This window comes from Bombus affinis, chromosome 15 (assembly GCF_024516045.1).
Source record: "Bombus affinis isolate iyBomAffi1 chromosome 15, iyBomAffi1.2, whole genome shotgun sequence".
In the NCBI taxonomy this organism is placed as follows: domain Eukaryota; kingdom Metazoa; phylum Arthropoda; class Insecta; order Hymenoptera; family Apidae; genus Bombus; species Bombus affinis.
In genome coordinates this window covers 6,625,391-6,638,019 of record NC_066358.1, presented here as the reverse complement: position 1 = coordinate 6,638,019, position 12,629 = coordinate 6,625,391, and the positions used below count along the sequence as shown (strand labels likewise).

Below are 12,629 nucleotides of genomic sequence, written 5' to 3'. Positions count from 1 at the left end.
CGTCTTTTAACGTTCAATATTCCAAAGTTTACCCGCGACTATTGGCGAATCAGAATTTTATGCGAATGTGCTGGCTGCGTAACAAAACTGGTGACTGATCGGGAAAAAAGGACACAGTTTCGATCTTCTCGCTTGTCAAAGCGAGAGACGAAGGCGCGCGGATTGCGACAAAAAGGCGGGAAAGTACGCGGCTACGAAGGTTGCCCGCGAAATTTCGTCAAGTGACAGTGACACAGGCATACCGAATTCGTGAAACGAAGCGCGGTGATTTCTATGTTACGGTGGACGAGACGTCTCGCGGACGTGATCTCGCATACGAATGCTTATTTGTCGAAAACCGACGGGATGCACTTTAAAGTGGCGTCTAAGAGAAATGTATCGTTGAAACTAGTTTCAAATTTCCGTTTCGTTTTTACTTCTCCTTCTTCTCTTCTGTTTAACTTGCCACCTTCTTTCACGCAGTTTCCATCCAATTACATTTTTCTATCGTTGACAAATATCTTCATTGTTTGAAGAAAATATCGAGAAATATCCGTCTGATTGGTATGCAGGATTTTATATCGAAGAACATCTTAAAACGCTACAATGAATTTTCTGACGATTTCATGTAGAAAACAATTGTTCGCGAAGACGTTCGTTGACATTGCGATTGCGCGACAGAAAAATTAAGCTTACACGTATGTGTTATTATCTGTCGAGAGATTAATTTGATTGGATCTATGCTGTGGATTAAATTGAACGATTACTTTGCTCGATGATTGTAAACATAAATCTACCATTAAGGAAACAATAGAAAATCGTACGCTTTAAGAAAGATAATAAAAAATTACGTGTTACTAATGAATCATTTCGTTCTGTTGAAACTTTACGTAAGCACCTTCTTTCGATCAGAAGAAATAGGATTGTACGTAATGCAGCCACGAACTAGAAGATGTACACTCATTGTTAGACTTACTTAGTGACTATACTTCATACGATTGCCACGAATCTACGACACACTTCTATTACTGCAAACTATGTCAGCTGTTCGATTCACTTTTTCCACTTTTTCCTTGTTACAATCAAAGCTTTTATCATTTTCTTTTATGATGATATATCTAGCGGTTCAAGACAATCAAGGACCTTCCTTATCACAGTGTGTATCATAGAAGATAATGACAAGCTACACGTTTCCGTCATATTCAGTGAATCATCTTATTTAACGATGCCACTGTGTATATAAACTGAACGATTGCTTAGAAGGTTAATTAATCAACTTTGAAAGCAAACGACTCTACGAACACTGAATCACACACAAAAAAAAAAAAGAAAATGATGTTTCGTCTGACGCAACGTGTGCGTCTCCGTTAATCCAATCTGCTGTCGCGACTTTCTCGCTTCATTAGTAGATATTTATATAATAGTTGGAAAATAGTTGGACAAAATACAAAAAATCTCTAGATTGTAAACTTCACAAGTGCATGAAGCACATAAAGTAGAATTATTTATATTTATTTATATTTTTTGAATGATTAAAATACACTAAAGGACGTATGAGAATAAGAATATGTATCGTATTTTTTATACAAAATTATTTGCTGCACTCACCCAATTTCGCAACTTGATCTTTGATAGTTTACCGTCTTAATATTCCACGACTTAATTATACGACGAAAAGTCATTTCCTTTCATTTCCCAATTTCATTTTTAATTAAACGTTTCTATTGCATCAATCCATTCGTACCATTGGCAACTACATCAATTTACATAAGAATAAAGGTATAATATTGTATTTCCATAATTTTTATTCGCCTTATTATTTGATTCTTAATAAATTAGCATTTTAATTAATACGAATAACATTGCATTCTTCGTCCTTGGTAAATTAACGTTTTAATTCACGATCTAGGTATATTTCATCGGACCATACCGATCGTCAGTTTCTACAGCACTGCTGCTGATACTAATAATATTGCGTTTGCACAATTGTTACGTCTTATCGCGTTATTTGTCTCGCAATAAGTCGACGTCTGAACACTTTACCGACCGATAGTCTATTAATCGGTGTTTTGTCATCGATGTTTACCGACCGATAACCTATCAATCGGCTTTTTGTCGCTAATGATTACCGACCGATAGCCTATTAATCGACTTTTCGTCGCCGACAGTCTTTCTCATTATTTGAGCGGTAATTTGTTATTTAGTACTAAGGTACCTTGCGTAGGTGCGTTGCTTTATAAGCATCCACAATTTTATACCAATTTGAAAAACTTACCGTTCGCGATGAACGGAAAGAATGGTATTGGAGAGTCTAAACCGAAACAGAACCAGGGAAAATCTGCGCCTGAGATACCGGTCGGACGGGCGTATGCTGTTGAATCGCTAGCGGTCGGTAAAGTGTTAAAACTCACCATCTGGCTATATCTGTTCGAGAAACCATAGGAATCGTTAGTTTGTATAGCGGAGCTGCTAGCGCTAGCCTGGAGAAACGGCCTTGCGAAAGGCAAATCGCAGCAGCACGCGGTACAACCGGATATACGTTCGTAGGCATCGTGGGCAGCCTTGTCGCGACGTTCATGTCGGAAAACACCTGCGTTTCAACGGCCTAGAGCAGCAGACAATCCTTTACGTCGGCGACCTTCCGCGAACCATTGCGAAACCATAGTCCATGGTAACTGCAACCGGCATCCAGATGCATAGGATGCCCGTTCGATTCTCTTTCTAACCAGTCGAATGTCACCGCTGCTATTGTCACCACATGACAACCGACCATTTGTTACGAGACTAGTCCGACGTTTGTTCAACAACGTTAACCGCTAAGAATGTCCTGTTGCAAGCGGAATCTTTAGCTTTAATGATGTTGCTCGATGGTATTGCAGGAACGTTGTGAGATTGCAACGGAGTGATACGTTGGATTTCGAAAAATCCCAAGTTACCTAAGAGTCTATTTATTTACGGTTGCTAACATGATTAACGAGTATAGGGAAGTTGTTTAAACAGGACAAACTGTGCATGGTATCGTTATTGTCGGTCGTTGAATAGAGAAAATTGGATTTGTATATAAGGTGAGAACAGCTGTGTATTTGTGACTATATAGAAATTATTGTAATATTTTTTGTACTTTCAAGTCGTGCAAAAAGCAGAAATGGTACACGGGTACTTCTTTGACTTTGTCATTCGGTAAATCGTCGTGTACATTCGCCAAAAATTACGATAGAAACTTGTACTAGAAATTCTCTTATTACGCTGTTATTTTTCTCTAATAAATAAAAACGTATTTTAATTTCAATTCTTTGGACTTGGAATTACTAAGTACTGTTTCGATCTATCAAAGATAAACTGGAAAATATCAATATGATAAAACTTTAATATTTTTAATAGAGTTTCAGAAATTTGTATTTTTAATAAAGCAATAGCGGCAATACCGAGAGAAAATATTTCTATCTTGACCTCTTTATATCAAGACGTCCAACAGTGTTCATTTTCTTTAATCGAGAATTTACGAGCGATACGCATTAGGGTGCATTTTATCAAAAGCGTTGCTTGTGTTAGTCTCCGGCACCACCCGTGGTGAGAGGTGATTCTAAAAAACTCCAGACAACCAGGATTAAAAGAAGTAAAGAAAAAGCGGTCGTTGCCAAAAAAAGACGCGTTTTATCGGATATAAACGATGCTACGGAAAAATAAGATACATCAATGGGTTCATTATCGATTCGGCATCGGAATTGCTCAATTTGCCCGTTCTGGGACCTACATATGCTTTTGCCCGGTGGAAGTATCTCGGAATAATGTCATGTAAACATGTTGTCTTATTTGTAATTTGTGTCTTGATATATAAAATTCAGTCTTCCTTTTTTCCATGAAAAATGTTCAAATATACAGTGCCGTTCAAAACTTTACAATTGTTCTAGTGCATGAAATTGAAAATAAGATTGAAAACTATGTAATTGAATATGTGCATCGCTTTAAACAGTAGTTTATTAAAATGATTTTCTGATTTTTCCAAATAGTAGTTTTTTGTCCCTTTTTAATATTATAAGAGATTTTTCAAATTTTTCGAAATTATTTCAATACACAGTAAGGAGAGATAATATTCCATTAGATAATTAACTGTCCATTTCGTTTACTGTTAAGCATAGAAGATGTAATATTATAATGCTATTGTAAAATAACATATTATAAGATGTTGTTATATAATGTTATACTATTAAGTACTATATAATGTTACTTGTTGATTTATATATATGCTGACTATTAAATGCTAGTTGAGAGTATTAAAGTTGGTAAAACGAATCCCTGAATTTTGTATTGAAATGTTTTGAACATTACCGATCGGTAAGAAATCTGATAAAACTCGGTGTTGCGCGAATGGTAATGAAGCAGCACTGAGAAGAACCGATTGATCGGTATTATCTCGATCGATAATATAGAAATTTAAAGACTTCCTTGCCTTTGCGATAACTAGACAACAGTTCGTAAAGATCTATGTAATCGTTCTGTGAGAGGTAGATGGTGCGTGGAGTACGCTTATTTTTAAGTTTTTTTAGGCTCAGTTTTAACACACGCTAATGCAAAACATAATATGGATAAATGGTAAATATTGAAATACTTTTGTAAACCACTGTATACAGAAATATCTATATCCACTTTTAACCAATTTCAGTGATCGAATTCGATAGATATATATTTGTAACAACTCTTTTGAACAATGCTCATTGTTCTAAATCGTAGACGAATTAGATAATGTAAAAACAAATCTAAAGACTATTGATTGTATTCTTTACCTGACATTTAGATGAGCCGTTCACGCTTCTTCTTGTTGTGTCTTCTACGATTCCTGTCTAACCATTCCAACTAATCACTCTAAAACTGACGCTTTTACGTTATATCTCAATACGATATATCGATCGCGAAAAATTATATCGATTATTGATTAAATATCGCGATATATAATTGCGTATTTCATCGTTTCACCGGCGCTGTAACCTTTAGTTAAAAGATGTGCGCGCATTTCATGCATTGTCTAATCTAAAACAAAAAATTTAAAAAACAAGTAATATATATCCAGAGAATATTTTTATATCAAGTTAGAACAGTCTTTATATCAATAAGGTCTTTGTATGAAGACATTAGAAGTATAAACGTGTTTAGACCTTGAAAAGACAAGTTTTGACTCACTCTATCTATTACTCATTCCATAAACCATGCTACCACTTAAATCAGTCTAATCATCTTTTGCTTTTAAACGCGACCTTCTTTTGTTTGCTAGAAGAAGATCCTGATATTACGAGCTATTAATAATCGCACCATATTTCTAATCATCAACAAAAATAAAATTGTTCATACAAGAACAAATAGTTTTTAAATAAGATTACGACTTTCAAATAATTACACCTAGAAAATAGGATCATTAGAATGTTAGTTTAAATAATTTACAGCAGTAAAGTATGAAAATCAGTAAAAATTTTCTTTTATTAAGAAAAAGGAAATATACAAACACATTATTACATGTCATAAACATTTTTTACACGTACAATATGTACAAATTTTTGGCATAGTCGCATAAATTTTCTTTGCACTTTTTTACACGAAAGGGGGCTTAATTATTTCCGCATGCAAATAGAATGATGGAAATTCTTAGTAATTTACTTTGGCGGGAAGATTTTGTTCAGTGGCACGCGACTAAACACCTCGTTGCTGAATTGGGTGAAAACTTGACTGAAAGTTTCCTCGTAGGGGGTCTGGAGTTCCTTGAAAAGCAACTCGGAATTTTCATTGATGAAGCTGTTTAATTGTGGTCCTACAAAAGAAGAAGAAGGCAGGTGAAATATTAAATATGTAATTCGAGATCGCAATATTCAAGTGTTTGAAACTCGTGTAAGATTACAGAAATTTTTAATCACATCAGTCTAGGTTATATTTTTGTTAGTTTATTAGGTTAATTATTCCATTTCTTTAATTATCTTAAATGTATTCTTTTCCATAAAATTTAATCCAGACCTAACCTCATTTAACCATTAAATGTTATCATAGATAAAATGTCATTCGATACAAATTTTATTTTAATATTACCATCCTATAATAAAACTATCACACTGTTACGTTTCAATCACTGCAAACGATAATTTTTCTCACTTTTTATATAAAATATTGAATTTCATTCGTGATAGCATTAACCTAATTTTGTTTCATGACGATCATAGAGGTAATAACTGTCATTAATTAACAATTCTGTATGATCTGTCATACTTTGCATAATCTAACTTAGAACTGAATAAATCTAATAAATAATGCATCGTAGCATCGATAAGATAGAAGAAGATATTTATGTTAAAATTTCCATATAATCATGACTGACTTAGGAAAAGATCAACTGTAAAGGTGAACGTCGTACATAATCATAAATTTATAAGTCTATGCACACGACACATTATTTTTCCTTCATTCGAAACGGTGACCTCGTAAGATAAATAAGATCATATTTCTATTTTTGTGAGTAGCATAACAAGTATCATTATTGTAATCTGGTCATAAACAATGATTCTAATGAATGGTTTTCCTATAATTTTATACAAAATCGTGAGTCACGATGCATTGGACATGTAAATACTACATTAAAAGTTTTCTATAGTATTATTAGTAGATTATCAAATTGAATGTATTTATGAAAAATGTATTATTAGAATTATGAATGATTGAAATAGAAACTTATACCAAAGAAATCCAAATGGAAACTATTTAGAAAACTATATAGTTTTTATCTCACTAAAAGTCCCTAGAAACTCATCGTTGTAAGTTATAAAATTTCTCTGACAAATTCTGAAATTAGTCAAATTTATCGTTCTGCTAGCTGTAATATTAATACGCAAAAATGTATAAAAAGTTCGGCTTTTAGTTAATATTTGATAAATAAAACAAATTTCTGCTAGGATTGTGATAAATAATTCTGCTCAAAAATTGAAATTTGTATAGACATGCACAGTAATTAGTACGCTGCTATTGTATGATTTTTGATAAATACCTAGTATCTTGTCACCATCGAAGAGGTTGTCGAACTGCAAGTTGATTCGAGCAGGATTGAATTTCACTCCGTATTTCTTGATTTTCAAGTAAGTCTCTCCGTTCTTTTCATATTTCTCGCAGTATATTTCGTTGTGCGATTTCAAGTCGTCTAAATATTTGAATAAAAATAATGATTAAAAGAATATTATTCATTATTTATATTTATCGTTTAAACGCAATAGATATAGATTTCTACAGATACAGGAAGAAATACAAATCCTAAAAAACTGAGAGAAGAGAAGAAAATATGAATAAAAGGAATTACAGCTTTGCAAAGATCGGAATAGACGAAAATTTCATTTTTATATTTTCGAGATGAATTGATATCGAAGAGATAGATTTCTAGAAAAGCGAAGAGCAAGAGGTCGTGAAGAATTTGGAAACGTTATTTATCATCTACAATGTTAAGTTTTTTAAATTATAAGATGTAAGTAGATAATATATAAGCAAAAATATATTTACACATGGTGATGTTTGATCTTCCAGATCCTTTGACAGGCAAGAGTAACACTTTTCCTTCGATCTTGTAATCGGCGACAAAGTCTACTTGAGGATTAATTGAATCGGACGTCAATAAACATCCATTATCCAGATCTAAGCTAAAAAAAAAAACGAGCGTTATCGCTAACCATCGTCTTGGATCGAATCGTAAGATTCATGTATTTTTCCTCAATGCGTATAACGTTCTTTTTCTTTATTTACCGACTATTTTATAATTTATGAAAAAATATTTCATCTCGTTTAAAAGATTATGCGTTCATTATCATTTACGATGTAAAGTAACTTCGATACACGTTTCGTGCAATATCTGATAGAACAATCTACTACTACAATTATAAGTTTTTCCAGTTTTTTTACTTTCAATATTATCTCTATGTAGTCTCTATATACTCTCATCAATTTAGAATAAATCTTTTTATTGGTTCGATTTTTTCGAGTTCAAGTTTGATTTTAACGAACAGGACACAACTTTCAATTTCTACCAGGCGTTTCTTTCTCTTTTTCCTTGTTACTTTATTGTACATCGTACCGGTTCTGCCCATATTTGGCCAATTCTTATAATCCGAGCATACGATACATTTCTTTCCTTAAATTATTATGCAACCGTTCTACTGTGCTTATTTATTTTTATTCGATTAAACTTGTCAATGTAATTCTCCGTAATATCATACATAGTACAACTTTTTAACTACGAATTGAATAACGTAATTTCTATTAACCAATCGCACTAAACGTACTTATTCTGCTAAACGTCACGAAAAAGTTCGCCCGCAGTAAAATATTTTCTAATTCTCGGAAAGCAATTAATTGTCCAATTATTGAATATCAAATAAAGCAAGCCTCTTTTCAACTTACTGATTATTGTAGAACTTAATACCATTCGTAAGTCCATGTAACTTAATATTCTTATATTCCTGCTTCAAAGTGACCGATCCTTGAGTTCCTCCAATACTCACGCTGTCCACGGCCAATGGATCAATCGGCAAAATCCTTAAACTCTTCAAGCCTGCGGAAGAAATTCATCTTTAATTTCGATTCACTATGTGATCTTTAACTTTCTTTTTTATTTTTATTAAAAAATGTTTCAAACGCTTGACTTAATGAACGATTATACAATCGTATAATATGACAAGGAACCAGATATATAGCACAACATTCTTTTAGCTGTTTTAAAAACCTAACGTAATAAATAAAATTAGGTTTAGACATAAGTAACATAATTTATCCACAAAGGATGTGAACGAAGTTCGTTCAGGCAGTATTAATAAATTCTTTTAATCGCATGATCTCTCTAGATAGTCAATCGACCGGTCACTAGAAACGATTATATAAAAGTTCTTCCTGTTGCGATTGCAGCCAATGAAAAGCACAGTTGCCGCATTTTTCACTTTATCTAAAAAGAAATAAAACTCGAATAGATGTATATTTTAGTTGGCAAGAGTAATAACATGTATTTCGCTCTGAACATTTTCCGCGTGTAATTGTTTTTATTCTTCTTTTACATATTTGCATAAATACATACGGTTTATAGTCCAATTATCAAACGTCAAAGTCTAAACAAATCTTCACAATTGTTCAGCAGAAAATTAAATTATTCTTCATTGAAATTATTAAATCCTGTGTCTTTGTTTAAGTGAAATGAGCGATACCGAAGTACCAAAATTATTAATTTATATGAATAAGATCTTTGTATAATAATCGTTCCAATACTAGCCGTTCGTATGAGAATTAAGAAGGGTGCGTTAAAATTATTTTATATTTCGAGAATTATGTTTGAAATTATGTTAAGAGTTCAATGTTTTGGGTCTTATGAACGAGAATATGTATACAGGTAAACATGTGTGTGAATTTTGATTAGGGGTCCAGAAAGCGAAGGGAGTCAACTTGAGTCAAGGAGAACCTCTGTAAATTGCCACACGTGATTATACCGGAGAAACTAATGCCAGTTTCAAGGAAACGCAGCGTGCATTGCTCTTGTGAAATCAGCAAGGAATTGTGTACAACGTTTACCGATGCATCGAAAATTGTGACAAAAATGAAAAGTAGCAATGGGGTCAAAGTCTGTTTCAGTCGATTCTCTGTCTAATTTGAATCCGTGGAAGATATTTTTCTTCAGGTTTCTTTGGACAAACTTGCAAATGTGACAAGTGGTTGTTCAATGATACAGGTTTCTCTCCTGCGTCCCTATGAAAAGTTTTAGCCTCTAGTGAAACCTGTAGAAAACTGAATATCAAATACTGATTGTACTATTTATAAACAAAAACATATTCATTATTAATACTTTCAAAGGAAAGAATAAAAATTTAATAACCAATTCTGATGTTGTCATCTTAATTGTAAACTAGCAGAGGAAATTAACTATTTGATGCTGATATTTGTAATTAACAATTTAAATAACATTTATAATTAATAGTTTCCTCCAAAAGGAATGAAAACTTAGCCTATGATGTTGCACTTTTGAAAATTTAAGATTGAAGATATCGTGCGTGGAGGGAGATAGTAAAAATATCAATGAAAAATGATTGTCTGCTAATAACATTCATAATATATAATTTCTTTAAAGAAGGGGATGAAAATTTAATTAATTAAAATTACGATATTACTAGTTCGACTTAAAGAAGAGAATAGAAAAAAAAATGGAAAAACAAATACTATTCTTTCAATGAAAATTACGTTGGATTAGGAAATCACGATCGGTCAGGTGAAATGGTTGCATAATTATGCAAATAATAAATATTCAACGTAAACCTTATGCTCTCGGTAATGACGATAATTATTTGAATGGTTGATTCGTCTTCCAGAGAATTCAGTAATACAGTAGACGATATCTTTATTCTATATATATTTCTATTAACCAAATTGAAATTAATTCGATGCATAATGTTTGACGCAAATATGCCACATTTCTTGCTAATGACCAAATAGCATATACGTAAGAATATATTACAAATACTCCTAATAAGGAATAAAATGTTTTTAAAAATTCTTACACTGTTGTAAGAGTTTCTATACGGGAAAAAAGCAATACAGAATGAATACAGATCAAAATAGAGATCAATTTTCCAATCTTCTGATAAAGAAATAAAGGGTAAACCTTACCTCCAGCCAATGAAGTCACAACATCTGTAATAGCCTTGTCCAGGCATTTGCTAAGCTGTTCTGCTGGCAATGATCTGCTACATACCTTCCAATTGCTTGCTACAAGAATTAACGAAAAACAAACAAATAAATGAATGATACATACTGAGACTGATAATGAGGGAAAAAATGTCGCATGCAACAGTTACGTAAACAGTTACTACATTGCAGTGGATCCAATAAAGTGCAACGCCAGTTACGAAGCCGATCTGAAGCTCGGAATTGACTTTCTCTTTCAGACCGTGATCATGTCTCCATGATCTGTAATGATTTTTCGATTGGAAATCTGAAATGTTTCGTCCAGATTCAATAATTTCATTGTTTGCTCGCGGCACGAATTTCTTTTTCATCGACACTGAGTTCAATACTGGCATCTCTTTGGATCCACTCAATGATTCATACGTTTCTACATACATGATACTTGATTTTTCTTTAGTTAAAGTATTAATAAGAGTTAGAAAATTAGTTTCTTTACTTTGAAGTGTTTCATTGTATCTTGTAATATAATTGTATGTAAATTTCATTGTTATTAGATGGTCGTTGAGGACAGATCACATGGAGTTCGTTCGAATACAGAAGAATGGCTAGAATGTCTGAATTATTTTACAGCGATTTTTTTTCTTTGTACTTTGGGAATCGTTCTAAGCCAAGTGTGTAGCAGAGTGTCGTAAGTTAAGAGTTACCAGCCAAACGTTGTAGCAACAAACAATTAGGTGTGAGTGAAAAATATTAAAGCTACTTACGCAGGTCGGCGGCGATGGCCATGGTCAATGACATGACCACGATGAGCAACTTGATTATCACCATATTTCCCGTGAAAATTTCTATTAGATTGGTTGAAGAAGTGGTTCTCTCCGGACTGAAAATTACTTCGGACAGTTGAGTGTGAACTGATGGAAACAGTCATTGATGCAGTCTATTTAAGCAGCAGGATCGCCCCACTACTACTTGTCTGATCAAGTACGCGTGCCTCTTCCTTCGAAATTATGCAAAAATGAAAAAAGCCATTAAAACAATACCTGAGGACATACAAAGTAGTGGCGACACATGAGCTCTAAATGTTCAATAAGATTTTTTGTTGTTGTTATTGGAAATTCCATTCCACGATAGAAAATCTTCGATCTAAATCGCTACAGTACTTAAAAATCTATTTATCCGACGCAGTCGATGGACAGGACGTGGACAATTATAATTATTTTTCACGTAATTGAAGGAAACAGAAAAATTAAACTGAATAAACAACTGAGACAAACACTTATTCATGCAAGCAATATACAGCGTGTCCTGGCATCGGATAGCAGAACACATTCGAGGAACACATTCGATAAATCGGGCTTTGTGATGACAGTTCAGGTAAATGCAGTTCTACCGTATTTATCTACGCGCCTTCATTCAGTAACTGGAACTGTTGTCAGTGGTCAATGTGGACTGGAATTTTTATCCTTTTTTCTTTTTCTTTGTCGTTTAGATCTAAGGTACAGAATCTTAATCTTCGATTCCATTATTAGATCTTCTCACTTTCCTTTCTGTTCTTACTTCTTTCTTTGTTTTCCTATCTTTCTATTAACAATCTGCAAACAGGTGTTTTAATAATTTAGTTGAGATTCTTTTTTGTTTATACGTGACAATACACGTTGTTCGTTCTCCAAAAACAACTCTGATTTTACTAACTTTCTTGTCCTTTTTCTTCCGAGCCTCCCTTCTTTCTTTGTCTCCTCTTGTTTTCTCAGATTTATAATGTAAATCATGATTCTTTGTTTACTTCTACGTTTTCTTTCTATTATATTTGTTTTTAATCTTTTCTTTCTTCTTTCAATTGTTTCTGTGTTTACATAGAGATGTTGATGTAGATGATTTGTAGAGATGGAATGTCGGTTGTGAGTGCAGTTGCTGTTTTATCCGCTTGTTGAAAGTGTTCACTTTAAAAGTAAAAGTATTTTGCATATACA

At 33.1% G+C, this 12,629-nt stretch overlaps 1 protein-coding gene and 2 long non-coding RNA genes across 3 annotated transcripts in view; 1 reads left to right on the top strand and 2 right to left on the bottom strand.

The window, feature by feature from the left end:
• LOC126924870 (uncharacterized) overlaps positions 1 to 5,126 on the bottom strand; it is a 55,636-nt gene extending 50,510 nt beyond the window's left edge. Inside the window, exon 1 of the long non-coding RNA XR_007713734.1 lies at positions 4,764 to 5,126. This is a non-coding gene — a long non-coding RNA (uncharacterized LOC126924870). The remainder of the gene's footprint in view (positions 1 to 4,763) is intronic.
• A 299-nt stretch (positions 5,127 to 5,425) lies between these two features.
• Positions 5,426 to 11,577, bottom strand: LOC126924858 (protein takeout-like). Its single transcript, XM_050739800.1, has 6 exons — positions 11,424 to 11,577; positions 10,642 to 10,740; positions 8,398 to 8,548; positions 7,504 to 7,640; positions 7,001 to 7,150; positions 5,426 to 5,779 (listed from the first exon to the last, which is right to left on the bottom strand). Exons 1-6 carry the CDS (start codon positions 11,485 to 11,487, stop codon positions 5,625 to 5,627), a joined length of 756 nt encoding a protein of 251 aa, XP_050595757.1. The 5' UTR covers positions 11,488 to 11,577; the 3' UTR covers positions 5,426 to 5,624.
• Positions 7,550 to 9,856, top strand: LOC126924867 (uncharacterized). The gene is made up of 2 exons (XR_007713731.1): positions 7,550 to 7,689; positions 9,401 to 9,856. It is a non-coding gene; the product is annotated as an uncharacterized LOC126924867 (long non-coding RNA).
• Positions 11,578 to 12,629: the final 1,052 nt, after the last annotated feature.